The sequence below is a fragment of the Maniola jurtina genome, chromosome 20, assembly GCF_905333055.1.
Source record: "Maniola jurtina chromosome 20, ilManJurt1.1, whole genome shotgun sequence".
Lineage (NCBI taxonomy): Eukaryota > Metazoa > Arthropoda > Insecta > Lepidoptera > Nymphalidae > Maniola > Maniola jurtina.
In genome coordinates this window covers 3,936,883-3,964,668 of record NC_060048.1, presented here as the reverse complement: position 1 = coordinate 3,964,668, position 27,786 = coordinate 3,936,883, and the positions used below count along the sequence as shown (strand labels likewise).

The 27,786-nt window shown below is 36.7% G+C and overlaps 2 protein-coding genes across 10 annotated transcripts; one reads left to right on the top strand and one right to left on the bottom strand.

The window, feature by feature from the left end:
* Positions 1 to 101: 101 nt before the first annotated feature.
* On the top strand, positions 102 to 20,757 carry LOC123875499. Its single transcript, XM_045921351.1, has 8 exons — positions 102 to 388; positions 4,098 to 4,274; positions 4,735 to 4,934; positions 5,994 to 6,173; positions 6,768 to 6,900; positions 7,433 to 8,629; positions 9,053 to 9,500; positions 17,477 to 20,757. The coding sequence occupies exons 2-7, from the start codon at positions 4,127 to 4,129 to the stop codon at positions 9,424 to 9,426; spliced, it is 2,232 nt and encodes a 743-aa protein (XP_045777307.1). The 5' UTR covers positions 102 to 388; positions 4,098 to 4,126; the 3' UTR covers positions 9,427 to 9,500; positions 17,477 to 20,757.
* Positions 16,795 to 27,096, bottom strand: LOC123875508 (spidroin-1-like). 9 transcript variants are annotated; one of them, XM_045921364.1, is made up of 4 exons: positions 26,986 to 27,096; positions 25,084 to 25,126; positions 24,118 to 24,849; positions 16,795 to 17,215 (listed from the first exon to the last, which is right to left on the bottom strand). In XM_045921364.1, the coding sequence occupies exons 1-4, from the start codon at positions 26,998 to 27,000 to the stop codon at positions 16,875 to 16,877; spliced, it is 1,131 nt and encodes a 376-aa protein (XP_045777320.1). In that variant the 5' UTR covers positions 27,001 to 27,096; the 3' UTR covers positions 16,795 to 16,874. The 9 variants fall into 9 exon arrangements, with proteins under 9 accessions (XP_045777320.1, XP_045777323.1, XP_045777325.1 ...); XM_045921367.1 differs by lacking the exon at positions 16,795 to 17,215 and having other exon boundaries at positions 23,697 to 24,213; positions 24,283 to 24,849; XM_045921369.1 differs by lacking the exon at positions 16,795 to 17,215 and having other exon boundaries at positions 23,697 to 24,282; positions 24,436 to 24,849.
* Positions 27,097 to 27,786: the final 690 nt, after the last annotated feature.

Sequence of the window (27,786 nt, the reverse complement as noted above, 5' to 3'; positions counted from 1 at the left end):
TAATAATCTAAGAACAAAATACTACTTATATTATCTTTCAATGCCGGTTTTTACGATTACCGATTTTAAACACAACACTAAATTTTCACTTTGCTGTCGATGCTGTCGTTCTATACTATCTATAGGTAAACGTCAAAACAATATTTTCCCAATTTTGTTTTACCATTTTTCAAGAGAAAATAAACTTATAAAGTTTCATATTAGCTGGAAAATTGAGTTTATAAGTGCAACCGTGTGAAAATAAACGTGATTAAAATTGTATGTGAAAACTAGTTCATTCCTCCTTGTTATTTTTGGTAAACTATTTTGGTCCGCTCTAGTTTCGGTGATTCGGTGCATTGGCTACTTATTATATTTTGACGTCCAGAAAAGAATGTCTTCCTGCAAGGTGAGCGGGTTCCTTAATTGCTTATCATTAAGCGGTAATTAGAAGTGACACAAATGTTTTAAGTACACACCATTTAAGCAAAGTATTTACATATTGGCAACATGTTTTTGCTGCATAAATTAACAAAATATAGTAGTCATTTAGTGTTTATAGTTTCTTTGTTTACTGATTATGGTGTAAAAATGTATTTAAAGGCAGGTGTTACAAATAGTACATGTTACTTTTTGTGTTGCTTTAGAACACACAAGTATACCTACCTGTGACATCACTATACTATTAATATTACTTATATAAATAAAATAAATAAAATGCGTATAATACAAGAAACACTTGAGTAGTTACCTTTATGTATAGACATTATTAGCGATAGAAAATAAGGGACTGATGAACAGAACTAGACTAGTCCACAAATTTGTCCACAGGATGGCAAAAAACTGTGGATTGCATTTTTAAGATCTTTAATATTGGACTAATTCAGTTTGAAAAGAAAAGTTTTGTTGAAAAACATACTTTTTGAGGCATTTCTTTTTTTGAGCATATTTTCATTTATCATTGAAAATAACAAGAGGGACTGATATAACTGGATCAAGACATTACAATTGAAAAAAAATGTGAGTTAAAATAGGACTAACTTAGTCTACTTCTGTTTACTAGCTTCTCAGATGAAATTCCACACAATTTAAATCTTTATGGTTTTTTAATTTTTACCCGACTGCGGCAAAGCCAAAAGGAAGGGTTATGATTTTAGCAGTCTATGTATGTATTTGTTTTATAGAAACATTATTAGGAAATATAGAAGATGGAATTGCACACAATTTAAACCCTATAGAATAGAATAGAATAGAATTTTATTTATTGCATGATAGCTTGTTGTTCACAACAGACGGAAACGTTTAAGTGCGGAAACCAGCCCAGAGAGAAGATGAAGCTTGTTGTTCTTTACTTGTGCTATAAAAAGAAATATTCAAAATTATATATTTTTACTCTTACTAGGTACTATGTATATCGTCACATTTTGTAGAGAGAGTGTGCACAAGAAATCTTTGACCTGGTTCCTCCTTCACCTTTCTACCATCGTACTACCAAGCATCTTCAAGGTCTGCATCCATATGTAGTCAAAATTCCCTGAATATGTACGAAATGATTTGCTTCCTCTTTCCTAATTCGAACAGCTAGGATATGCAACGCCCTTCCGGCGTCATTTTCCCTTCCACCTATAATATGGGTACCTTCAAGTCAAGAGTGAATAGGCAACTTCTAGGCAAGCGCGCCCCATCTTAGGCTGCATCATCACTTGCTAGCAGGTCTGGTTGCAGCCAAGCGCTAGTCTATATATTTAAAAAAAAAAAAACAATATGTAGTTTATTAGCAGCTGATAATATTGGTATTCATGATTAATAAATGTTATCTCTATGTACCCTAATCTGTGACTCACATTCCACATGTATTGGATTACATAAACATAGTTATTACTGAGAATAGTTAGTCCATTATGTACACTGTTTTGTTTAGAAGTAAAGTATAATAGGATATTATATTACTACCATGTAGGTATTAGCAGATGTTAGCAACTTTGTTAGTACATCCATAATATAATATTATGTATGTGGAAGTGTTTGTTAGTTACATTTTCATGGCTCAACTTCTGAACTGATCTATATTTATAAGTACAGAGATAGCTTTCATCCTGGAATATGTATAGCTACTATAGATAATTGTGATATGGAGACGGGATACTTTAAACCCAGTCAATCAAAAAGTCCTAAATAAACTCAGTATAAGAAGTAGCTACTCTAACCAACTGAAAGCACAAATTTTTAAGTCCTAACCCAATTATTTTTTTGATTATATTGGACTGAATTTAAAACAAAGCACTAAGGTAATACAAAATTCTTTAACATGCTCTACACTCAAGTTTTTTTATTTTATTTTAGTCATCATTATAAAGACAGAAAAAAAAACAATCTTTATTTTATGTATAACTATGTCTATAATTTATAACAACATTGACTGGCCATTCCAAGCAAGAAGTCTTGATGTTAGTTGTAGTCTTTGCTTGTAACATGTTGGTAATGCCAATTATAATAATCATTTACTTAATTAAGAGTAATATTTTTTTTACTTTATAAAACTTTCAGTGTATGCTAAAAATCCTCAAAGTTAAAACTTTGGCCCATTTTGCCCAAAGGTGGATTTTTGGCCAAAGGTGGGCAAAACCGAAGTTTCGATCTGACACTACTTTTGACATGTTTTTAGAAGACTCGGAAGACTACATTTGTTCAGAATACCCTTTCTATATGTTTATTTCAATGCTCTATTCAGTCATTTATTTTGCTGGGTTCAAAATAACATTTACTTAGCTATCTGTGGAATTGGCATGAATCATTGTAAAAGGGTATTGTCCTGTTAACGCTTCAATGGCAGACATTCAATGATAGGCACTGCACCTCATTTATTTACAATACCACAAAATAATGCTGCTTGATAAGGTAGGGTGACCAACTGAGTTGTATGAAATTGAATACAATGCTTTTTTTACAATGCTTTCTATAATCAATTCGAAGGAATCTTTTATGCTTTCATTAATGGAGCAGTGAGAGTATTAATATATGAGTTTGAAAAAATTGAATTTTTTTTTTTTCAAAAATACTGTAGGAATTGAAAATTTAAATACAGGAAGTTAATAAACAGTTGTCTTCTTTTAACTCTCTTTAGCCCTATTTTCCTTTCAATCAAGGCTTTGATGCATAGTCGATTTTTTTAAAAGGAATATTATATGTTAATGTAATTACAATTAATATCCGACTTAGCGTAAACCTTGTACTAGGAGTAGGTACTACAATAGTACAACAGCTGGGGTTTGAACCACCGACCTTTCGGTTTCAGTCTGCTCCTTAACCGTTGAGCTATTGAGACTCCATACCTACTCTATATTTATTAGATTAACTTTTCCCTCTGATCTATTAGCAACTATATTTAATATTGATTTGGTTCCCAAATTTATTCAACATCACTTAGAATATTGGACTCCCTAATGTTAATGATAAATTAGCATGTGATGAGTTGTCATGGTTATGTTTGTACACTGAATAAAAACTTGGTTGTTTAGTGATTATTAGAATTTAATTATAATGACAATTAAGTACTTATATCTATAACAAATAAGTAAGTTATCCTGTGACTGTGTATTTTGACCAATGGCGAAAGAGTATTAGCCAATCAGTGGTGATTGTGATCTTTATACTGTAGCTGTCATTTACCATGATCGTCCAGCAAATAGTTTGGACAGAGTGAACTAGAGTGAGGGAGCTTTCAGCTTTATTAGTAGGTATTTGAGCTCTAGGGTGACGTGAAATCGAAAGATTAAAAGTACTATAATATTTAAAATGGCGTACACACATACCTAGTCGTTTTATAGCCTACATTTGATGCTTGCTAGTGTAATTGAAGCCTCGAGGTTTTGTTACAAGTTTCATAATGTTGTGCTATTGAGATTATTAGAGTCTCGATAGCTCAACGGTTGAGGAGCGGACTGAATTCCGAAAGGTCGGCGGTTCAAACCCCACCTATTGCACTATTGTCGTACCCACTCCTAGCGCAAGCTTTACGCTTAATTGGAGGGGAAAGGGGAACATTAGTCATGATTAGCATGGCTAATATTCTCAAGGAAACCAAAAATCGAGACTTAATGATAATTTTGTTATTCCAGATTTTGACCCTAATAGTTCGGCAAGTGTGATGGTGATGAGTTCGTGCGCGGGAATGGGAGATGCGGTCCTTCGAGAGCGTCTGCCGGCTCTGTGGCGCCGCATCGAGGACGCGCATTATAGCTTTCTCGAGATCGACGACAGCCCCGAGAAACTGCAGCAGAAGAAGAAACTTGAGGGTATTTTTATTCAATTCAATTCAATATTTCAATTAATTATATTTCAATTTTATTTATTTCACGAAAATAAATGTATACAATTTTCATTACTCCTTACATAATATTATGCTAGTTTAAAATGTGATCCTGACAAAGGAGTGCTTAGACACCCGTACTAAGTCAGCTTGTGTTGTGTGTGTAGCTTATTTAATAGTCACAAGTTAGCCCTGGACTGTGATGTAAGTGATGATGCAGTCTAAGGCGGAAGTATGGCAATTTTTATTAAAACTATACAGTTTTAAATTAAAAATTTGTCTGTCCTTTTCCTATTATATTGGTAAGAGAAAGATACATATATACTCTCAATTTAGTTGCCTATTAGAATTAGTACCAATGCCAATGAATAGTATACATATTTTTATAGTAATAGTATTTTTGTAAATCTCTAAGATCTTTTTTGAAAAGAGATCTTTTGTTCCAGGATATATCCTTGAGTACCTCACACTGGTCCCTCATGAGTGCAAGTTTGGGCTGGCAGAGACGGGCAAAGTGTTTCAGCGAACGATCAACGAGCTGTCGGAGTACAGCGCGTACCGGGCGGGTATTGGCTGGGCAGCCATCGCGAGGTACGCGGGCAACCTCCTCGCCCAGCCGTGGCGGAAGGAATATCGCGTTATACGGGTGAGTAGTACCTATCAGCTAGGAGTTTCATGGATTGAATTTCACACCAAAACGTCTCATACTCCAAGAACTCGGCATTAAACAACGTCTTTCGGCGTTAGTACAGGGTCGCATACTAAGTTCTTCGGACATGTCTCCCGGCGTGAGAGTGACTCCATTGAGCGTCTTGTAATGCAGGGCAAGGTGGAGGGTACCAAGGGGCTAGGATGGTTGCTTATGCAACACCAAATTAATTCCGCTGCGGGCGGTACCGTGCACGAAAGTACCAGACTATCGGCCAGCAGGGAAAAAATTGATAGAGGCCCATCCACAAAATCGATTTAAGAGAGCAGGGAGCAGAGCATAGATAGCTTGCTTGGGCTACTTTTTGCCCCCCTTCTAGGTGACAGACAACATCAAAGTGTTAGTACTATCCAACACTAGCTTCTCCTTTCAGCAAAGGTTACCTGGTGGAGATTGCTCTAAGCAATAAGCTCTTTTTGCACACAATTTTTTTTTCTGTTTCTTCCTTTTTAACCCCCGACCCAAAAAGAGGGGTGTTATAAGTTTGACGTGTGTATCTGTGTATCTGTCTGTGGCATCGTAGCGCCTAAACGAATGAACCGATTTTAATTTACTTTTTTTTGTTTGAAAGGTGGCTTAATCGAGAGTGTTCTTAGCTATAATCCAAAAAAATTGGTAAAAGTTATCAGCTCTTTTCTAGTTTTCTTGTAGAAAAGAAGGTTAGATAACCGTTAGATTCATAATATTATGTCAATTGACAAATGTCAAGCTGTCAAGATGGACGTTGCCTAGATACATAATTATTTATTTGAAAATGATGTTTTGGAAAACTTAGATACTTTGGACTAGTTACTGTAACCTTGACTTGCCGGGGGTGTTATAAATTTTTAATTTACACTTGTGTGTTATGTTCTTTTTCATGTTTTTGTGTGCAATAAAGATTTCATCTATCCATCTATCAAAGAAGTTGCAGGGAGCTGCTGGATTCAAGTGGTGCAAGATTGTGGTGGCTATCGGTTGACACGATGATGATGATGATGATGGTATCTTCCACAGTTATACTCCGGCTTCTACAAGCACGAAGTGGAAGCGAACATGGTGGGCGCCGAGACAATGCTGCAGGCCATGGGGTATCGAGCCATCGGGTCGGGGCGCCTGTCGCTGGAGGGGCCCGTCTGCCCCGACATGGCTGCTGCCATATCGCGAGACGCGCTCATAGCTCACTGCGAGTGTCAGGTATAGCTATTTATCATCATCATGATCAACCTCCCTGGCTCAGTGGTAAGCGCTGTGGTCTTATTAGTGGGAGGTCCTGGGTTCTGCCGTACTGCTGTACCCCTTCCAGGTTAGCCCGCTTCCATCTTAGACTGCATCATCACTTACCACCAGGTGAGATTGCAGTCAAGGGCTAGCTTGTAAAAGAATTAAAAAAAAAACCTACACTTGTTTACCTATAGTCTACCACGTTGGCTAAGTGTGAATTGGCAGACTTATTATTATATGGTGCAAAAATGACACCATTGAGAACTCTCAGGCATGAGGATTGAAGATTCCTCACGATGTTTTCCTTCACCATTAAAACAAGTGATATTTAATTACTTAAAACGTACATAACTATGAAAAGATACAATACTTGCGTGCCGGGAATCGAACTTGTGAGCTGGATGGTTTTGTTCGTCACAGTTATTATTCCCACAGTCGACAATATATCGAGAAGATATGCGCAAGTTAGACGTAACCATCAGACCAGATTTGCTATTATCAATGAAACTACAGAGATGGTAGTAGATACAGGTCACTTATCATAACAATATTCTTTGATATTGGTAGATTATGGCGCAAATCTGGGAGGCTGTGTGGGGCAACGGAGTTCGGGTGACTTGGGCCGATATTGCCAGAGAGCGCGCTACCTACGTCGAATCCGTTGCTGTAGCGGCGGCTAGACTGTCTGGATACACCGAGGGTATGTATTTACGTATACTACCAACTTTGTTAAAATAAAATATATCTTATATGAATAGTGAGCAAACGAGCAGGCCGGTCACGTGATGTTAAGTGATTACCGCCGCCCATGAACATACTGAAGCACCAGAATAAGTGCCAATGCGTTGCCGGCCTTTCAGGAATTTATTCGTCCACCCCTTGAATAACCCCCCTATTGTAATCTAGTGGGAACACCGCCGTAGGAAGTTAGATTCACAGCTTGTATGTGCGTAGAAAAAATGATCTAGCACAAGAGGCGGTCGAAGTGCACCAGGCACGCAGGTGGTGAAGGTGAAATTGCTTATGATGGCGTGTGGTGTGGTTATAGAAAAAGGAAGGTGGAACTATGTCAAATAATTCCTCAGATTACTCTCCTCCTATAGTAAAAACTTCAGTAAAAATACAACAATTAGGCCATATAATAGTAATTAAGTACACAATTTTGTTGATATGTAGTGTATTAGACCAATCTTAGTAAACTCCATTCTTAATTTTATTTTTTATTATTCTAGATGCGGAAATTTACTCTAACGTACCTGCGACAACGTCGGACCCACAGCGAAGGCTCATAGAAACACAATTTCCAGTAAATTCACAATGCAATTGCACAGACCAGACCTTGGAAGATCCTGTTCAACCCGTCATAAACCCTTACATGATGAACGTGATCTCACCACACATGATGTACCCGATGCCACACATAAACCCAGACATACCCGTGACAGTACCACAATGCCAGACAGTTCCAATGATGACACCATATGGAACAGTACCTTACTACTACCCCGTTCAAGCACCATACATGATACCGACACCTGTCTATGCTCCAATCAAACATGCAACAAATATACCAGTAAACGGATATCCACCAATGCCTCAATACAATAGATACCCGACAGTACCAACTGGGCAATTAATAGAACTAGATGCACCATCAGTCTACGAAAACGGCAAATTCGAAAGGCATCCAGAAGAAAGGCCCCATAGAAGGAGTAAACTTGAAATTTCAAAGCGACCAAAGTCCAGCTTTAGTGATGTTTCCCTACCAAGTTTACCCCGATCGGATACCCAGCCAGCATTAAGTAAGGCGAAAGAAGATGGTATGGGGACGTACGAAAGTTGGGACTACGTTTTCAGAAATCTTTCGAGTAAAGACCATGACGGTGATAGTAGAAGTGGATTCTCACAGTCGTTAGACAGAGATTCAAGGACATTAGACAGGTTAGATAGGGAAGAAAGGAGGTCAAAATATCAACCTACTACACTCGATCTAGAAGATGGCCTCCAAGCATTAAATCTCGATCGAACTTACGACGAAGATATGTACAGAACGGCAAAAGTTAACGAAAACTTGATGAGGCTAAAATTGGAACAGGAGTCAAAAAGAGCGAGACAGCTAGCGAAAAAGCAAATAGAAGAAAAGAGAGCGAAGAAAACAATTGAACCCATCGGCAACCCCAAAGCAGATGGTCTAGTCACTACGAAAGTCGCGCCCGACAAAGTGAAGCTTTTGACGAAAAAAGAAATTAAAGACAGGAAAGATGTTATCAAGCAGCAAAATTCTGTGAATGGTTCCGTATCAAGTACAGTGGAAGTGAAAAAGGTGAAGAAACCTTCGAGGCTGATCGCGGTCGAAGTGGAGAAGGCGAAGAGTAAACCAGTGGAGAATGGAGTTCACAAGGCACCTCACAGCTCAAAAAGTACTGCAGGTAAGCACAAATTTAACTTCACCATACGAGTATGTTACTTTGAGGAATAAATCTGACATTTTGACAGTTTCGTTGTGGCACTCTGTCAAATTTATTCATCAGTTATTTATGATCTAAAACTTACAAATCGAGGACAATTTAGCTTCCAAATTCAGCTTACAACTTTTAATTTTTTTTTTTTTTTAATAAGAATATTAGCCATGTTAAATGACTAATATTCCCCTTTCCTCTCCAACTAAGCGTCAGGCTTGTGCTAGGATTAGGTACGACAATAGTGCAACGGGTGGGGTTTGAACCGTCGACCTTTCGGTTTTCAGTCCACTCCTTTACCGGTTGAGCTATTGAGGCTCGATATACTTTTTATTACTCATAATAAATGTATAATATATTTTGCATTTTATACAAGCTAGCAAATTTTTTCAGCCGCGAGTGTACAACAACCAAACTACGATTTGAAAGCTCAACTAGTCGTCTCCCTCGACGAAGCCGACTGCACCCGAACGCTCCCGAAGTTAAACGGCGAACGCGAACAAACATCGAGCCGAGCGAGCACCGACAGACAAGAGAACGAAATCGATACGAAAAAAGACAAATGGCAGTGCGGTACGTGCACGTATTTAAATAAAAACTCTCTAATCGCCTGCGAAATGTGTGGTAAATCGAAAAAAGGGCCTGAAATAGAACCCTTAACATCCGGGGGTCGAGAGTGCCCCGCTTGTACGTTGGTCAACAAAAGGGACGCTAGAGCTTGTGATGCTTGCGGAACCAGTTTGGAACATTGCCCGACGTACATATAAACAGTCATAATTCCTAAGTTAGATAAGGATGGATATATTTTAGTTTGTCATGGGTCTTAGCATATTTGATGCTCTTAGGCTCTTTACGCACTGCATCTAATCCGAAGTAGCCTTAGTACTATATTTTGTACAAAGGATTCTAATAATAGTGGTTTGTATAAGGAGTGTACTAGATCCGTATTTCGTTTACATTACATTACGTTATAACTATATATACTACGTGTATTATTTTCAATTAGATTTCGAGGTTAATTCGAACCGCTAGGATATGGAACACCCTTCCAGCATCAACTTTTCCCCCCAATGGGCACCATCAAGTCAAGAGTGAATAGGTCCATAGGCTCCGTCTTAGGCTATATCATCACTTGCCAGCAGGTCTAATTGCAGCCAAGCGCTAAAAAAAAGGATGCCCGTAACTTCACGTGAATTTATGTTTTAAGAAACGAAGTAGGAACTATTTAATTTTCTGGAAAAGATAATAGCCTATTTTTTTAATTCATTACAAGGGCTTGACCACAATCACACCTGATGGAAAGTAATAATGTGGCCTAAGATGGGACTCGTTTACCTAGAAGATGCCTATTCACTCTTGTTTTGAAGATACTCGGATTGCCTATGTCCATCCCCAAGATGCAAGCTATTCCTGTTCCGAATTTTGTTCAAAAATCGGTTAAACGGATGGGCCGTGAAAACTTGCAGATAGACATAGTTTCGCTTTTATAACGGTATGGATATACCAATTTCAACTCTATATGTCAAAGTACTGAAATTGAGTTTAGATATCAAAAAGTCTGTCTGCTGCGTGTGTTGGCCGTTAGAAGCGGCGATAGGATAATGCCCAAAAACCCGACTTAATCGCTTCTGTCTTAAGAATGTCTAGGAATTAAAGCAGAAAGTATAACCAATATAACAAAAATGCGGTTTTAGAGTTCGTTACTTCATTGAGCTACTGAAAATCACCAAAAATATCGAGTGTGCTAAGGCCCTAAACTGTGGTTACAAGATTTTGTATGGACATTACAAGGCAGAGAAAATGATAGCTGCGCATAAAATGGTGTTTTATTAATTAATAAATAAAGACAGGTTTAAAACTAGTCCTTTTCCACAGGAAATGTTATGAATGCCTTTCATTGAAAGGGATAGCAAATTCATATTGTGCAAAATCTCTAAACTGAATCGAAAGGTCTAAAATCTAAATCATAGTGCTATCCTTTTCCTTTATGAAAGGGATAGCAATACATTTTGACCTGTCATTTTAGTTCAGTTTAGAGACAGAATTAGCTACAATGTTTAATAATGATTTTATTCGTTCGCTCAATTTGTTTTTTACGAGTATTTTTGTTTGAAATTAAGAGTGAGATGGTATGCTTCCAGACTTGCGGTGGCTTGAGATTATATTTCTGTATGTGACGTCGTTGTGTGTTGCCAAATGGCTATGTGTTAAAAAAGCATTTTAGAGTTTAAATTGTTGTGAGTGATATTCATATTTATGAATAAAGACTTTTTATGGCTCGACCATTTTGTCGACGATGTTCGCGAATTAGCAACTTAACGGGCGAACTAATAAGTGGGAATATGTCTGACATGCTTATGTGTGGACATGTTATAAAATTCTGGACGAGTGGGAATGAGTAGGTATAGACAGAGTGAGTGAAATAGAGTGGGGGAATTTTCGGTTTCCTAAAATGACGAAAAATGAATTTTAAATTAATTTTAGTGCTAATACGGGCTAGCGATTGGCACCTAAAGTCACGAGGTTTGACAGTTCTAATTTTAATTAACTTTCTCTGTCCTTTGCTTATTGTATTGGTAAGAAAAAGATGCGAATACTCTAAATTTTAGTTGCGGTCAGAATCAGTACCTACCAATGTGATGTTAAATCTCTCATCTAAGCACTCAGATCCCACAAAAGGATGCTTCAGTGTCGGAGTATACTACGGTATTTACATAGTTTACCTTAAAAAGCCTTTATTGCAAAGTCTTAATATATAATAGTCATCATTCGGATCCATCAGGATCCTTAGTCCTTGTGTCCATTCTTGTATGTCCTGGATGGGTTTGAAACTATTTGGACAGGCACTAACCAAAATGAGGTTCGAGTATACCTGTCTTTATTCATAACTATAAAATGCAAATGGCGATATCTGTAGGCCTATCATAACATAATCTTTGTCGCATAGAAGTATCTCGTTTATTTTGTACGTGGACAGGCAATAAAATATATGCTTCAAAATGGAATGTACATAATATATAAATATTAATAAATTGTGATTTATTTGCAAATGCCAAGAAAATAACTAAGTTCTTGGAAATAAGCACTGATCTCTATTTATACAAGTACGCTGGATTTGCGATTGCCGACTTATTTTTGAAGCAACCTGATTTTTGCCATTCTGGCGCTATAATAGCAACATGTGAACTTCACTGTGAATGAGACATCTGCCATCAGATAACACGATAACACGTCTTTTTTAATTTCTGGTACGCTCGATGGGGCGGGCGCTTCGAATCAGCGCAAAAAATAATTCATTTCATTCTGTATGATACATCTCTTCCAGCGTACTTGTATGTATTTAATTTCGTGAAAATCGGTCATAATAAAAAATAATGTCTAATCTAAAATTTGGCTATAATATATCATTCACATAAAAGTTAGGACATTCCCACAAAATATCTATCTATAAATTATTTTGTTTTCTTTTAAATAATAATATAAATGATACATTGTTAAAGATTTCGTAGTATATGCCTAATGTTAATAACAAAATGTTTACGTTAAAATCTACTAATCTAAACTAAATTAAAGGATGATTTTTGAATTTGAAAGGCTCTATTCTTTTCTTACTTCAAGAAAAGGAAAGAGATGCGATTAAACTTATTTTATCTTGATTTTCCCCAAACCTGTGCCACTATTAATTGTTGTATTAAATTGTTAACAATAATTATTTATTATCACCTTTGCATTTGCTCATTTTATTATTAATTTTTATTTTAACAACTCTGTGTGCCAGATAAACAGGTTGAATCTTTTATTGTATTATTGTTCTAGTATTCTAATTTATTGTTATTCGTAACTCGCTTTAACAGGGTAAGATTGTAGAATACAAAAAGAATTTAATATCATGGTTTTGTTTCAAATTATCGATTTGTACCCAAGGTCCGATTCTAAATTGTATTGGATGATCGCTTTTTGTATAAAATACGAAAGTCATTTATAATTGAATTTACAAAATGATATCCAATTTAGAATCGCATTCCTTATAATATTGTTGTTGTTATTTGGTTGTACAAAAATCTTATGCCGAGTTCTGTAATGAATTAAACGTTTGTTAAAATAAGACAGATTTATCCTATGATGATATATTTGAAAAAGAAATACATGTGTTACATACGTACCTATCTAAAGTGAAGATTTAAAACAAGGATACTTGGTTTATATTTGTAGAGCGCTATCTCTTCTATTCTGATTCGTTTTTATCTTTGTCTTACCTATCACGGAGCACAAATTATTTAATATGCTGTCAAATACGAATGTAATAGTTCTATGGTATGATGTGTCATTGGGTTTATCTTTCTGAAATAGCTCTGTCTCATTTTAAATAGAAGTAAAATCGAAGTATTCTCTTTAGATCTCACCTGACTATATAGAGCGCACTTTGACTTGAGACACTGTTAAAACGAGACAGCGTTATATCGCTGGAATAAATCTGTCTCGTTTTAACTGAAACTTGAATAAGAGCAAAGTCAAAGTACACTCTATAGATTGCAAGCTTAGAGTTGTTGCAATGCAACTGTCAAATAAGTGTTTGTCAGCTCGGATTGTTGACAGTAGGAATGAGACCTTAATTTTTCTGTGCAACCAAAGTATTAACCCCTTCTCAGAATTACCTAGCTATAATATAATTTATTTAGTAGCTACGTCTATGACCGGCTGAAGAACCATTTTCGATGTAGAATTCACCTCGAAACAACATTATCATGACGGTGTTCGGTTAATCGCCTTCAAAAAATGCTTTAATGTTAGTCAGTATAATATTATATTTAATTAATTTTTCGTTTGTATTAAATAATTATACATAATATAAATTATATCGGTATGTGTATATAGCTGTTAGAAGTTGTAAATAAATTAGACCTTTAACATAGTATTTACTATTTATACAGACATGTAGTAATACCGCTATAAATATAATAATATATATAGAAACGATGTATAATTAGATTATTCCGTTTATTCACCCTAAAATAGCAACTCTAGGGTGTATATTCCGAAACGTATATCCATCTATCCACCCTGGACTGCGATTTGTATATTATTTTTTAGTCTGGGGTGGATAAATGGCACTTTTCCGAGTATACACCCTAGGGTGGCTGTTTTTAGGGTGGATAAAAGAAATAAACCTTATAATTAAACAAACTAAATAACTAATATCATTTATTTTTCCTTCACAGACTTAAAAGGTAAACATAAGCGATTTGTTAGTCTTTTAAGTCAGGGTGCCTAGTGGGAGATTTTTAACCTATTCGATCGCGTAAAAGTTAACTGCGTTTTGTATGGAATTGAAACAGCGCCATCTTCTTGTCACTAGATGGCGCTGTTTCAATTCCATACAAAACGCAGTTAACTTTTACGCGATCGAATAGGTTAAAAATCTCCCACTAGGCACACAGATGAGAAAAATAGATTAGACATCAACATCATTGGTGCATTTGTTAAACCGTTAAGTAATTTTATTGTCACAATTATTTACAAAGTAAAGAAATGCACTGGTGGAAGCACATTGTCAAAACGCTACGCTATGCTTATATTGGATTTCCCTACTATTTTGGGCCACGCTGTACAAAAAAAAGGATCAAAAGCTATATAAAAATGATATATTTGTTAGTGAAAAAAAATTGTTTTTTACCTATTTTACCTACCAGCTATCTTTATAACAACAATATTTTACGAATTTATGATTTTTTCAACCCTATTATTTTCATTAATACTTGTGTACCCTTTTTAATTAATTAAAATATTTTTTAGAGGTTAATCTTTTTCTAAGTAGGTACATTTACCTACTATAGTGCAGATATATAGTGACCGAAATAAAATAATTTTGATTATTTTAATTTATTAGAATGAACATCAATAATTACAGATTTTTATTCATTTATATATTGTTTTGTAAGCGTTTATGCGATTTTTGAAAGCTTTGCGTTTGTTAATGTGTTTCTGCCTTAATCCTAATATTAAAAATATAAAGAAAACACTAGCAGTTATAGTATAGTTTGGATAAAGCACTGAGGACGTGTATTTTTCTAAAATAAACGTAGATTTTCTGAGAAAAACTGTTTTTATGAATTTAATTATTGTGCTTTAGATTCAGTTGCCTTCGTTTGACGTGTAAAAAGATTGTGAAGCCCTGTGTGCAACATTTCAAGTTAACGATAACTGAGCGTGAATCTTTCATTTAGTATCGACAAGAAAGAGACGGGACGTTTTGCCGTCGATTTCACTTTCATGATAAATAACAGAATTACGCACAAAACTTGAAAAGTTGCCACAGATTTCGGAATATTCTGATAGAAAAGATTATTATGTAATAAAAAGAATAAATTAATATTGTTTTACCAATATGTTTGTTTCATTTGTACACATTTTTCTCTCAACCTGTCATTTATCTTAACTCAACGCGTTTCGGCTCACTAGCAACTGAGCTCGGCTCTCCTCTCAGAATGAGAAGTGTTTAAGCCACGCTGGCCAAGTCCAGATGGGCAGATTTCACACACCTATGAGAACATTATGGAGAACTCTCAAGCATGCAGATTTCCTCTCGACGTTTTAATTTACCATTGAAGCAAGTGATATTAACTGCTTAAAATAAACTTAACGCCGAAGAGTTAGTGATGCGTGCCCGGATCAATCAAATCCCGGACTTCCGGATAATTATCGAATTAGTGCAAACTCCTACGTCCTATAATAAAATACTAAGTATGTCGTATGTATATCTAATATTAGGGCAATTTATTCTCTAAAACGCCATAGGGAATTTTAAAGATTGACAAAAACTCCTATAAAGCTTACCTAAAAGCTGGACTCCGTTAGGCACATATATATTTCAGTTTTGCCTACAACCATGCACATAGCATACATAGTAGGTATATACCTACCTACCACTGCAGGGGTTTACCAGTTTACCATCTGGATCAATGTTAAACGAACCGTATCATCAGAGTCATTGAACTTTTTGGCAAGAAAAAGAAAATTTAAATAAATATGTTTGTTTATCAAATTCGTAGGATAGCCGTGCGTAACGAAATGTTTAATTAATGACTGATGACTTGATGAGTAGGTACCTAAGTAGAAAGAAGCGCTAATGATTTGGTTTTGCCGGCGCTTAGTCACGGCGGTCGGGACTTACAATGATTATCCGATAATAATAACGTGGTTTGGAATTACCTACCTGTTGGATTATGGTGAAAAATGAGGAAAACGGAAGCCACTTACGGGCTTTCTTAGATATTTTATTACAAAAATTTCAATCATGCGCCAGCATGTGATTATCATTTATCATCATTTTTAACAGATTGTCATTCACTGCTGGACATGGTGCTCTTGCCACTTACCCATGCCATCAATTCAGACCATCTCTGTGCGACTCGTTTGATATCGTCTCGCTACTTAGTGGGGGTCTTCCGACGCTGCGCTTTCCGGTGTGAGGTCCCCAATCAAGCACTTTGGAACCCCAATGTCTATTGGATTTTCGATTAATTGTGTCCTGCCCATTGCCACTTCAGCTTTGCAACTCGCTGAGCTATGTCGGTTACTTTGGTAATTGGTTCTTCTACGGATCTCTTCATTTTATCATTCATCAATATTATCAACGCATTACCGGCCCGCTACTGAGCACGGGTCTTTTCTCAGAATGTAATCTGAGAACCCTTCTCGGATAGTCATTACTAAATCGCAATGGCTGTGATTGGCTTTTATGTTTATTATTTACCTACCTAAAGTTCGCGACAAGTCGACATGGCAATGGGTTTAAGGCGGGCGGACGCCCTGCACACCCGCGCTATCCCGCACCGGGTTGACGTGAGGGGTGTGCGGGTGTGCGGGGCGTCGCTACCCCGATTGCCTTGTCGACCTGTCGCGTACTATACCTATCCAGCTGCGATTGCATTTAAGATGATCCACGATAGTCAACAAATCAGAGCTGATTGCGATTATTGTACTTATGTAAGTAGCTGTCAAACAACGGCAATCTAAACTAATCTAATATAAATTATCGTCATCTGCTTACAAATAAGTGCTTGCATTAAAGTAGGTAGGGTAAGGTCCCATGCATTATTTTAGATTTCAGTCCGGTTTTTAAAAAAACTCGTCAGTTATCACAATCATTTATTTCTTTAAGCAACTTACAAACTATATCTTACTTAACAAAGGACTTATGTACGTAGGCTATTACTTATTTACCTTCTTCGTCACTATATTCGTTGGAATCCTCGAACGAATCATACCCTCGTTCGCCGCTGCCGTATCGATTTTGTCTTCTTAATCCGCTTGGTCTATCAAATCGGCCTTCATTGCGGAATCTGCCCTGGCTTCGGCCTCTAAATCCTCCCTGGCCACCGAATCCTCCCACGCTTCCCCGTATGCCGATTCCTCCCTCTCCGCTGTTAAAGCCATCCTGGCCCTGCCCTCTAAATCTTTCCTGGCTTCCTTGTCCACGGAACCCTCCCAGACTACCTTGGCTGTCAAATCTACCCTGGCTACCTTGGCCTCTAAATCCTCCCTGACTTCCTTGACCACCGAAAGTATAACCAATATAACAAAAATGCGGTTTTAGAGTTCGTTACTTCATTGAGCTACTGAAAATCACCAAAAATATCGAGTGTGCTAAGGCCCTAAACTGTGGTTACAAGATTTTGTATGGACATTACAAGGCAGAGAAAATGATAGCTGCGCATAAAATGGTGTTTTATTAATTAATAAATAAAGACAGGTTTAAAACTAGTCCTTTTCCACAGGAAATGTTATGAATGCCTTTCATTGAAAGGGATAGCAAATTCATATTGTGCAAAATCTCTAAACTGAATCGAAAGGTCTAAAATCTAAATCATAGTGCTATCCTTTTCCTTTATGAAAGGGATAGCAATACATTTTGACCTGTCATTTTAGTTCAGTTTAGAGACAGAATTAGCTACAATGTTTAATAATGATTTTATTCGTTCGCTCAATTTGTTTTTTACGAGTATTTTTGTTTGAAATTAAGAGTGAGATGGTATGCTTCCAGACTTGCGGTGGCTTGAGATTATATTTCTGTATGTGACGTCGTTGTGTGTTGCCAAATGGCTATGTGTTAAAAAAGCATTTTAGAGTTTAAATTGTTGTGAGTGATATTCATATTTATGAATAAAGACTTTTTATGGCTCGACCATTTTGTCGACGATGTTCGCGAATTAGCAACTTAACGGGCGAACTAATAAGTGGGAATATGTCTGACATGCTTATGTGTGGACATGTTATAAAATTCTGGACGAGTGGGAATGAGTAGGTATAGACAGAGTGAGTGAAATAGAGTGGGGGAATTTTCGGTTTCCTAAAATGACGAAAAATGAATTTTAAATTAATTTTAGTGCTAATACGGGCTAGCGATTGGCACCTAAAGTCACGAGGTTTGACAGTTCTAATTTTAATTAACTTTCTCTGTCCTTTGCTTATTGTATTGGTAAGAAAAAGATGCGAATACTCTAAATTTTAGTTGCGGTCAGAATCAGTACCTACCAATGTGATGTTAAATCTCTCATCTAAGCACTCAGATCCCACAAAAGGATGCTTCAGTGTCGGAGTATACTACGGTATTTACATAGTTTACCTTAAAAAGCCTTTATTGCAAAGTCTTAATATATAATAGTCATCATTCGGATCCATCAGGATCCTTAGTCCTTGTGTCCATTCTTGTATGTCCTGGATGGGTTTGAAACTATTTGGACAGGCACTAACCAAAATGAGGTTCGAGTATACCTGTCTTTATTCATAACTATAAAATGCAAATGGCGATATCTGTAGGCCTATCATAACATAATCTTTGTCGCATAGAAGTATCTCGTTTATTTTGTACGTGGACAGGCAATAAAATATATGCTTCAAAATGGAATGTACATAATATATAAATATTAATAAATTGTGATTTATTTGCAAATGCCAAGAAAATAACTAAGTTCTTGGAAATAAGCACTGATCTCTATTTATACAAGTACGCTGGATTTGCGATTGCCGACTTATTTTTGAAGCAACCTGATTTTTGCCATTCTGGCGCTATAATAGCAACATGTGAACTTCACTGTGAATGAGACATCTGCCATCAGATAACACGATAACACGTCTTTTTTAATTTCTGGTACGCTCGATGGGGCGGGCGCTTCGAATCAGCGCAAAAAATAATTCATTTCATTCTGTATGATACATCTCTTCCAGCGTACTTGTATGTATTTAATTTCGTGAAAATCGGTCATAATAAAAAATAATGTCTAATCTAAAATTTGGCTATAATATATCATTCACATAAAAGTTAGGACATTCCCACAAAATATCTATCTATAAATTATTTTGTTTTCTTTTAAATAATAATATAAATGATACATTGTTAAAGATTTCGTAGTATATGCCTAATGTTAATAACAAAATGTTTACGTTAAAATCTACTAATCTAAACTAAATTAAAGGATGATTTTTGAATTTGAAAGGCTCTATTCTTTTCTTACTTCAAGAAAAGGAAAGAGATGCGATTAAACTTATTTTATCTTGATTTTCCCCAAACCTGTGCCACTATTAATTGTTGTATTAAATTGTTAACAATAATTATTTATTATCACCTTTGCATTTGCTCATTTTATTATTAATTTTTATTTTAACAACTCTGTGTGCCAGATAAACAGGTTGAATCTTTTATTGTATTATTGTTCTAGTATTCTAATTTATTGTTATTCGTAACTCGCTTTAACAGGGTAAGATTGTAGAATACAAAAAGAATTTAATATCATGGTTTTGTTTCAAATTATCGATTTGTACCCAAGGTCCGATTCTAAATTGTATTGGATGATCGCTTTTTGTATAAAATACGAAAGTCATTTATAATTGAATTTACAAAATGATATCCAATTTAGAATCGCATTCCTTATAATATTGTTGTTGTTATTTGGTTGTACAAAAATCTTATGCCGAGTTCTGTAATGAATTAAACGTTTGTTAAAATAAGACAGATTTATCCTATGATGATATATTTGAAAAAGAAATACATGTGTTACATACGTACCTATCTAAAGTGAAGATTTAAAACAAGGATACTTGGTTTATATTTGTAGAGCGCTATCTCTTCTATTCTGATTCGTTTTTATCTTTGTCTTACCTATCACGGAGCACAAATTATTTAATATGCTGTCAAATACGAATGTAATAGTTCTATGGTATGATGTGTCATTGGGTTTATCTTTCTGAAATAGCTCTGTCTCATTTTAAATAGAAGTAAAATCGAAGTATTCTCTTTAGATCTCACCTGACTATATAGAGCGCACTTTGACTTGAGACACTGTTAAAACGAGACAGCGTTATATCGCTGGAATAAATCTGTCTCGTTTTAACTGAAACTTGAATAAGAGCAAAGTCAAAGTACACTCTATAGATTGCAAGCTTAGAGTTGTTGCAATGCAACTGTCAAATAAGTGTTTGTCAGCTCGGATTGTTGACAGTAGGAATGAGACCTTAATTTTTCTGTGCAACCAAAGTATTAACCCCTTCTCAGAATTACCTAGCTATAATATAATTTATTTAGTAGCTACGTCTATGACCGGCTGAAGAACCATTTTCGATGTAGAATTCACCTCGAAACAACATTATCATGACGGTGTTCGGTTAATCGCCTTCAAAAAATGCTTTAATGTTAGTCAGTATAATATTATATTTAATTAATTTTTCGTTTGTATTAAATAATTATACATAATATAAATTATATCGGTATGTGTATATAGCTGTTAGAAGTTGTAAATAAATTAGACCTTTAACATAGTATTTACTATTTATACAGACATGTAGTAATACCGCTATAAATATAATAATATATATAGAAACGATGTATAATTAGATTATTCCGTTTATTCACCCTAAAATAGCAACTCTAGGGTGTATATTCCGAAACGTATATCCATCTATCCACCCTGGACTGCGATTTGTATATTATTTTTTAGTCTGGGGTGGATAAATGGCACTTTTCCGAGTATACACCCTAGGGTGGCTGTTTTTAGGGTGGATAAAAGAAATAAACCTTATAATTAAACAAACTAAATAACTAATATCATTTATTTTTCCTTCACAGACTTAAAAGGTAAACATAAGCGATTTGTTAGTCTTTTAAGTCAGGGTGCCTAGTGGGAGATTTTTAACCTATTCGATCGCGTAAAAGTTAACTGCGTTTTGTATGGAATTGAAACAGCGCCATCTAGTGACAAGAAGATGGCGCTGTTTCAATTCCATACAAAACGCAGTTAACTTTTACGCGATCGAATAGGTTAAAAATCTCCCACTAGGCACACAGATGAGAAAAATAGATTAGACATCAACATCATTGGTGCATTTGTTAAACCGTTAAGTAATTTTATTGTCACAATTATTTACAAAGTAAAGAAATGCACTGGTGGAAGCACATTGTCAAAACGCTACGCTATGCTTATATTGGATTTCCCTACTATTTTGGGCCACGCTGTACAAAAAAAAGGATCAAAAGCTATATAAAAATGATATATTTGTTAGTGAAAAAAAATTGTTTTTTACCTATTTTACCTACCAGCTATCTTTATAACAACAATATTTTACGAATTTATGATTTTTTCAACCCTATTATTTTCATTAATACTTGTGTACCCTTTTTAATTAATTAAAATATTTTTTAGAGGTTAATCTTTTTCTAAGTAGGTACATTTACCTACTATAGTGCAGATATATAGTGACCGAAATAAAATAATTTTGATTATTTTAATTTATTAGAATGAACATCAATAATTACAGATTTTTATTCATTTATATATTGTTTTGTAAGCGTTTATGCGATTTTTGAAAGCTTTGCGTTTGTTAATGTGTTTCTGCCTTAATCCTAATATTAAAAATATAAAGAAAACACTAGCAGTTATAGTATAGTTTGGATAAAGCACTGAGGACGTGTATTTTTCTAAAATAAACGTAGATTTTCTGAGAAAAACTGTTTTTATGAATTTAATTATTGTGCTTTAGATTCAGTTGCCTTCGTTTGACGTGTAAAAAGATTGTGAAGCCCTGTGTGCAACATTTCAAGTTAACGATAACTGAGCGTGAATCTTTCATTTAGTATCGACAAGAAAGAGACGGGACGTTTTGCCGTCGATTTCACTTTCATGATAAATAACAGAATTACGCACAAAACTTGAAAAGTTGCCACAGATTTCGGAATATTCTGATAGAAAAGATTATTATGTAATAAAAAGAATAAATTAATATTGTTTTACCAATATGTTTGTTTCATTTGTACACATTTTTCTCTCAACCTGTCATTTATCTTAACTCAACGCGTTTCGGCTCACTAGCAACTGAGCTCGGCTCTCCTCTCAGAATGAGAAGTGTTTAAGCCACGCTGGCCAAGTCCAGATGGGCAGATTTCACACACCTATGAGAACATTATGGAGAACTCTCAAGCATGCAGATTTCCTCTCGACGTTTTAATTTACCATTGAAGCAAGTGATATTAACTGCTTAAAATAAACTTAACGCCGAAGAGTTAGTGATGCGTGCCCGGATCAATCAAATCCCGGACTTCCGGATAATTATCGAATTAGTGCAAACTCCTACGTCCTATAATAAAATACTAAGTATGTCGTATGTATATCTAATATTAGGGCAATTTATTCTCTAAAACGCCATAGGGAATTTTAAAGATTGACAAAAACTCCTATAAAGCTTACCTAAAAGCTGGACTCCGTTAGGCACATATATATTTCAGTTTTGCCTACAACCATGCACATAGCATACATAGTAGGTATATACCTACCTACCACTGCAGGGGTTTACCAGTTTACCATCTGGATCAATGTTAAACGAACCGTATCATCAGAGTCATTGAACTTTTTGGCAAGAAAAAGAAAATTTAAATAAATATGTTTGTTTATCAAATTCGTAGGATAGCCGTGCGTAACGAAATGTTTAATTAATGACTGATGACTTGATGAGTAGGTACCTAAGTAGAAAGAAGCGCTAATGATTTGGTTTTGCCGGCGCTTAGTCACGGCGGTCGGGACTTACAATGATTATCCGATAATAATAACGTGGTTTGGAATTACCTACCTGTTGGATTATGGTGAAAAATGAGGAAAACGGAAGCCACTTACGGGCTTTCTTAGATATTTTATTACAAAAATTTCAATCATGCGCCAGCATGTGATTATCATTTATCATCATTTTTAACAGATTGTCATTCACTGCTGGACATGGTGCTCTTGCCACTTACCCATGCCATCAATTCAGACCATCTCTGTGCGACTCGTTTGATATCGTCTCGCTACTTAGTGGGGGTCTTCCGACGCTGCGCTTTCCGGTGTGAGGTCCCCAATCAAGCACTTTGGAACCCCAATGTCTATTGGATTTTCGATTAATTGTGTCCTGCCCATTGCCACTTCAGCTTTGCAACTCGCTGAGCTATGTCGGTTACTTTGGTAATTGGTTCTTCTACGGATCTCTTCATTTTATCATTCATCAATATTATCAACGCATTACCGGCCCGCTACTGAGCACGGGTCTTTTCTCAGAATGTAATCTGAGAACCCTTCTCGGATAGTCATTACTAAATCGCAATGGCTGTGATTGGCTTTTATGTTTATTATTTACCTACCTAAAGTTCGCGACAAGTCGACATGGCAATGGGTTTAAGGCGGGCGGACGCCCTGCACACCCGCGCTATCCCGCACCGGGTTGACGTGAGGGGTGTGCGGGTGTGCGGGGCGTCGCTACCCCGATTGCCTTGTCGACCTGTCGCGTACTATACCTATCCAGCTGCGATTGCATTTAAGATGATCCACGATAGTCAACAAATCAGAGCTGATTGCGATTATTGTACTTATGTAAGTAGCTGTCAAACAACGGCAATCTAAACTAATCTAATATAAATTATCGTCATCTGCTTACAAATAAGTGCTTGCATTAAAGTAGGTAGGGTAAGGTCCCATGCATTATTTTAGATTTCAGTCCGGTTTTTAAAAAAACTCGTCAGTTATCACAATCATTTATTTCTTTAAGCAACTTACAAACTATATCTTACTTAACAAAGGACTTATGTACGTAGGCTATTACTTATTTACCTTCTTCGTCACTATATTCGTTGGAATCCTCGAACGAATCATACCCTCGTTCGCCGCTGCCGTATCGATTTTGTCTTCTTAATCCGCTTGGTCTATCAAATCGGCCTTCATTGCGGAATCTGCCCTGGCTTCGGCCTCTAAATCCTCCCTGGCCACCGAATCCTCCCACGCTTCCCCGTATGCCGATTCCTCCCTCTCCGCTGTTAAAGCCATCCTGGCCCTGCCCTCTAAATCTTTCCTGGCTTCCTTGTCCACGGAACCCTCCCAGACTACCTTGGCTGTCAAATCTACCCTGGCTACCTTGGCCTCTAAATCCTCCCTGACTTCCTTGACCACCGAATCCTTGGCTTCCGAAGCCGCCCTGGCTATCAAATCCTAATTGGCTCCCACCGCCTAATCCGCCCAGACCGCCTTGACCGCTTAATCCACCTTGGCTGCTTTGGCCCTGGCTACCTTGGTTATTTAACCTGCCTTGGTTACTTTGGCTGCCGAATCCACCTTGGCTGCCAGATCCAAATCCGCCCAGACCACCTTGACTGCCTAATCCTAGGTTTCCTTGGCTACCTTGGCTTCCAAATCCATTTTGGCTTCCAAGCCCAACTTGGCTTCCACTGCCTAATCCACCTCGGCTACCTTGGCTTCCTAGTCCACCTTGGCTGCCAGATCCAAACTGGCTCCCACCGCTTAATCCGCCCAAACCACCCTGGTTGGTTAATCCACCTTGGCTACCTCGGCCCAGACTTCCTAGGCTACCTAATCCGCCTTGGCTTCCGAGTCCTCCTTGGCTGCCAGATCCAAATTGGCTCTCGCCGCCTAATCCACTCTGGCTACTTTGGCCTAGGCTGCCTTGGCTGCCAGATCCAAATTGAACCCCACTGCTTAATCCGCCCAAGCCACCTTGACCGCTTAATCCACCTAGGCTACCTTGGGCCCGGCTACCTTGGCTTCCCAATCCGCTTTGGCTGTCAAATCCAACTTGGCTTCCACCGCCTAATCCGCCTTGGTTACTGCTGCCAAAGCCTGTACCGCTACTGCCACCACCCAGGCTGCCGCCGGTACCATATCCTGTCAAATGAAAAAAGTACTTGAAGGGAGTTATTCATTACCTATCTATTCTACTTACATTCGGGGAAAAATCTCCGACTAATAATAATTAATTACTTAATAATTAATAATGTTATAATATTAAGTACTTATACATGACTTATAGATAAAAAATACAGGTACGAACAAATTACCGTTTAAATTATAATAATTAAAATAATTGGTATAGCTTCCTAATTTAAAAAAAAATCTCACCTGGGGTAGCCGCCGCAATGGCAACTAATGTTAAAACGACCACCTGAAAAGAGGAGTTAATTAATTATGTGATAAGTAGGTTTCATTATGATAATATTGTGTGCAGAGTTCATTGAACCTACCTATTAATAGACAGGTACCTATCTAAGTTAAGAAAAACTACCTTTTTAGGGTTCCGTACCTCAAAAGGAAAAAGGATCCCTTATGGGATCACTTCGTCGTCTGTTTGTCTGTCTGTCTGTCGTGTCTGTCAAGAAACCTATTGGTAGGTACTTTCCGTTGACCTAGAATTATGAATTTTGGTAGGTAGGTTGGTAGGGGTTATAACACAAGTATCTAGTATCTACCTAAAGGGAAAAATCTTAAAACTTTGACTTTTGTGGTTATATCACAAAAAATTTAAGTGTTATTTTTTGTACGGAACTCTTCGTGTGCGAGTCCGACTCGCACTTGGCCCGTTTTTGTCAATATCAAGTTTACTCTTGATTGCGTTTTCACCTGGCAATAGTGATGGAAGGGGTAGGTTACAATCCATTATTCATTTTCACCTAATGTCTACCCTACCACTCTAGTAGATGCATTTGACGGTTCAAAAGTACTAATAAAAAATCTTTCTATGTGTATACTTATCTACTATAAGCGAAACTGTGTTCGTTTCTCTGTTAGCTTTTCGTGGCTCAACCGATCCGATTTTGAAAGCTTGCATTTTCTGCCGTCCCAAAATTACAAAAGGACGCAAGTTACAAAAGGACGGCCCAAAAAAAATGTTTTTTAAGTTATAGCCAAAGATCGTAGAAATTTCAAAAACTGATGTTTTTGAAAAAGTAAGCTACATCAAACCAAGGGTTTCAATTAGTTTTTTGTTTGATCCTACGTAGTACCTATAAATACTTTTTTACTTAAGAACACTTGAAAAGAGCAACCGTCGAGTTTCTTGCTGTTCTTCTCGGTAGGAACGGCATTCCGAACCAGTGGTAGATTATTTTGACGATTCAAAAGCACTTTAAAAGTTTAACTAAATAAAAATATTTTGAATTTGAACCTTAATTTTTCTGAATTTCCACGAGTTTTTGGCGATAGCTAAAAACTATTTATTCCTTGGGTAAGCAGCTTTTTATCAAAAGGTCGGCAACTATAATAAGGAGACGGACGTCTTTTATACGAGGAAAACAAAGAGTTTCTACCACAATAATTTTAAAACCGTTCATGTGGACCAAGTCGAGGACAAAAGCTTGCACCCCTCCATAGTCGCTTACACTAGCGGGGGCAAACCTACCTTTGTTGCTGTTTGTACCTACTGCGTAATAGTTAAATTGCTTTAACGGTGAAGAAAAACATCGCGAGGAAACCTGCATGCCTGAAAGTTTCCCATAATGCTGTCAAAAGTGTGTGAAGTCTGCCGATCCGCATTTGGCCAGCGTGGTAGACCTATGGGCCAACCCCTTCTCATTCTGAGAGACCCCGTACTCAGTAGTGAGCCTGCAATTGGTTGATCTTGATGATGATGAATTAAACACTCAAAAAAGGGTTTTAATTATCACAACTAACATATCGATGTTTTTCATTAATATATCACACTAGAGGATGCCCGCGACTTCGTCCGCGTGGATTTAGGTTTCAAAGATCTCGTGGGAACTGTTTGATTTTCCGGGATAAAAAGTAGCCTATGTCCGCCCCGGGATATAAGCTAATCCTGTGCCAAATTTCGTCAGAATCGGTTAAACTGTTGGGCAGTGAAAAGGTAGCAGACAGACAGACAGACACATTTTCGTATTTATAATATTAGTATGGATTGCTCATTCACATAAATTTTATTTACATAAGTAAATAATATACTTAATAGGTACAGGTATTTCACATTAGATCATTCTATGGAATTAAGATTTAAGTATATTTACTTACCGTAAATCTATACATGTTTAGAAGCGGTCAGCCCAACCTTACGAATCACCTACTTGTGCCGGTATATTAGCATCGCGGCATATTTATACGAGCGGGTGCAAATTCGTACCTATCCTGACCTCCGATGGTGGTTTGGGTTTTGTTCATGTTTTGTTATTAAGTATAACTTAAGTAATTAATGCTAGGTATTTCCTTACTTTAGGTGTTTCGTGGAAGATATCTTTCCACGTTCGACATTATTTTTTATTTTATTTTACTTCTCTCGAATCTAAGTAGGTAGGTACGTAACATATTATTATAATATTATATCAGAATAAGAAAAGTTTCCTTCGCGCACTTCCCAGCGCTTTTTAACCCCCGACCCAAAAAGAGGGGTGTTATAAGTTTGACGTGTGTATCTGTGTATCTGTCTGTGGCATTGTAGCTACTAAACTAATGAACCGATTTAAATTTAGTTTTTTTTTTGTTTTAAAGGTGGCTTGGCTTGATCGAGAGTGTTCTTAGTTATAATAATCCAAGAATCCAATCCAATGAAAGTTACCAGCTCTTTTCTAGTTAATGTAACCTTCACTTGTCGGGGGTGTTATACATTTTTAATTTACACTTGTAAAAGCTGAAAGTTTCTCTCACCGTACATTATTATTGTCCCCAGCACAGCAAGAAACGATCAGCGATTATGAAGTTTGGATCATGGTGGCTTTAGGAGATAACAGGTACCTAATAAAGGTGTCAAAAATCTTACGTCAAAGTAATAAAGTCACTGGACAGCCAGGCTGGTGCTTTGCGCAAAAAATGAGCCAG

Coding starts and splice junctions, on each gene's coding strand:
- LOC123875499 (XM_045921351.1), top strand. CDS start 4,127: ATGGTGATGAGTTCGTGCGCGGGAATGGGAGATGCGGTCCTTCGAGAG. Junction 4,935..5,993: donor AGGAATATCGCGTTATACGG/GTGAGTAGTACC, acceptor TATCTTCCACAG/TTATACTCCGGCTTCTACAA. Junction 6,901..7,432: donor ACTGTCTGGATACACCGAGG/GTATGTATTTAC, acceptor TTATTATTCTAG/ATGCGGAAATTTACTCTAAC.
- LOC123875508 (XM_045921364.1), bottom strand. Junction 24,850..25,083: donor CATTGCGGCGGCTACCCCAG/GTGAGATTTTTT, acceptor TTCATTTGACAG/GATATGGTACCGGCGGCAGC. Junction 17,216..24,117: donor CGGAAGCCAAGGATTCGGTG/GTCAAGGAAGTC, acceptor ATACTTTCGGTG/GTCAAGGAAGTCAGGGAGGA.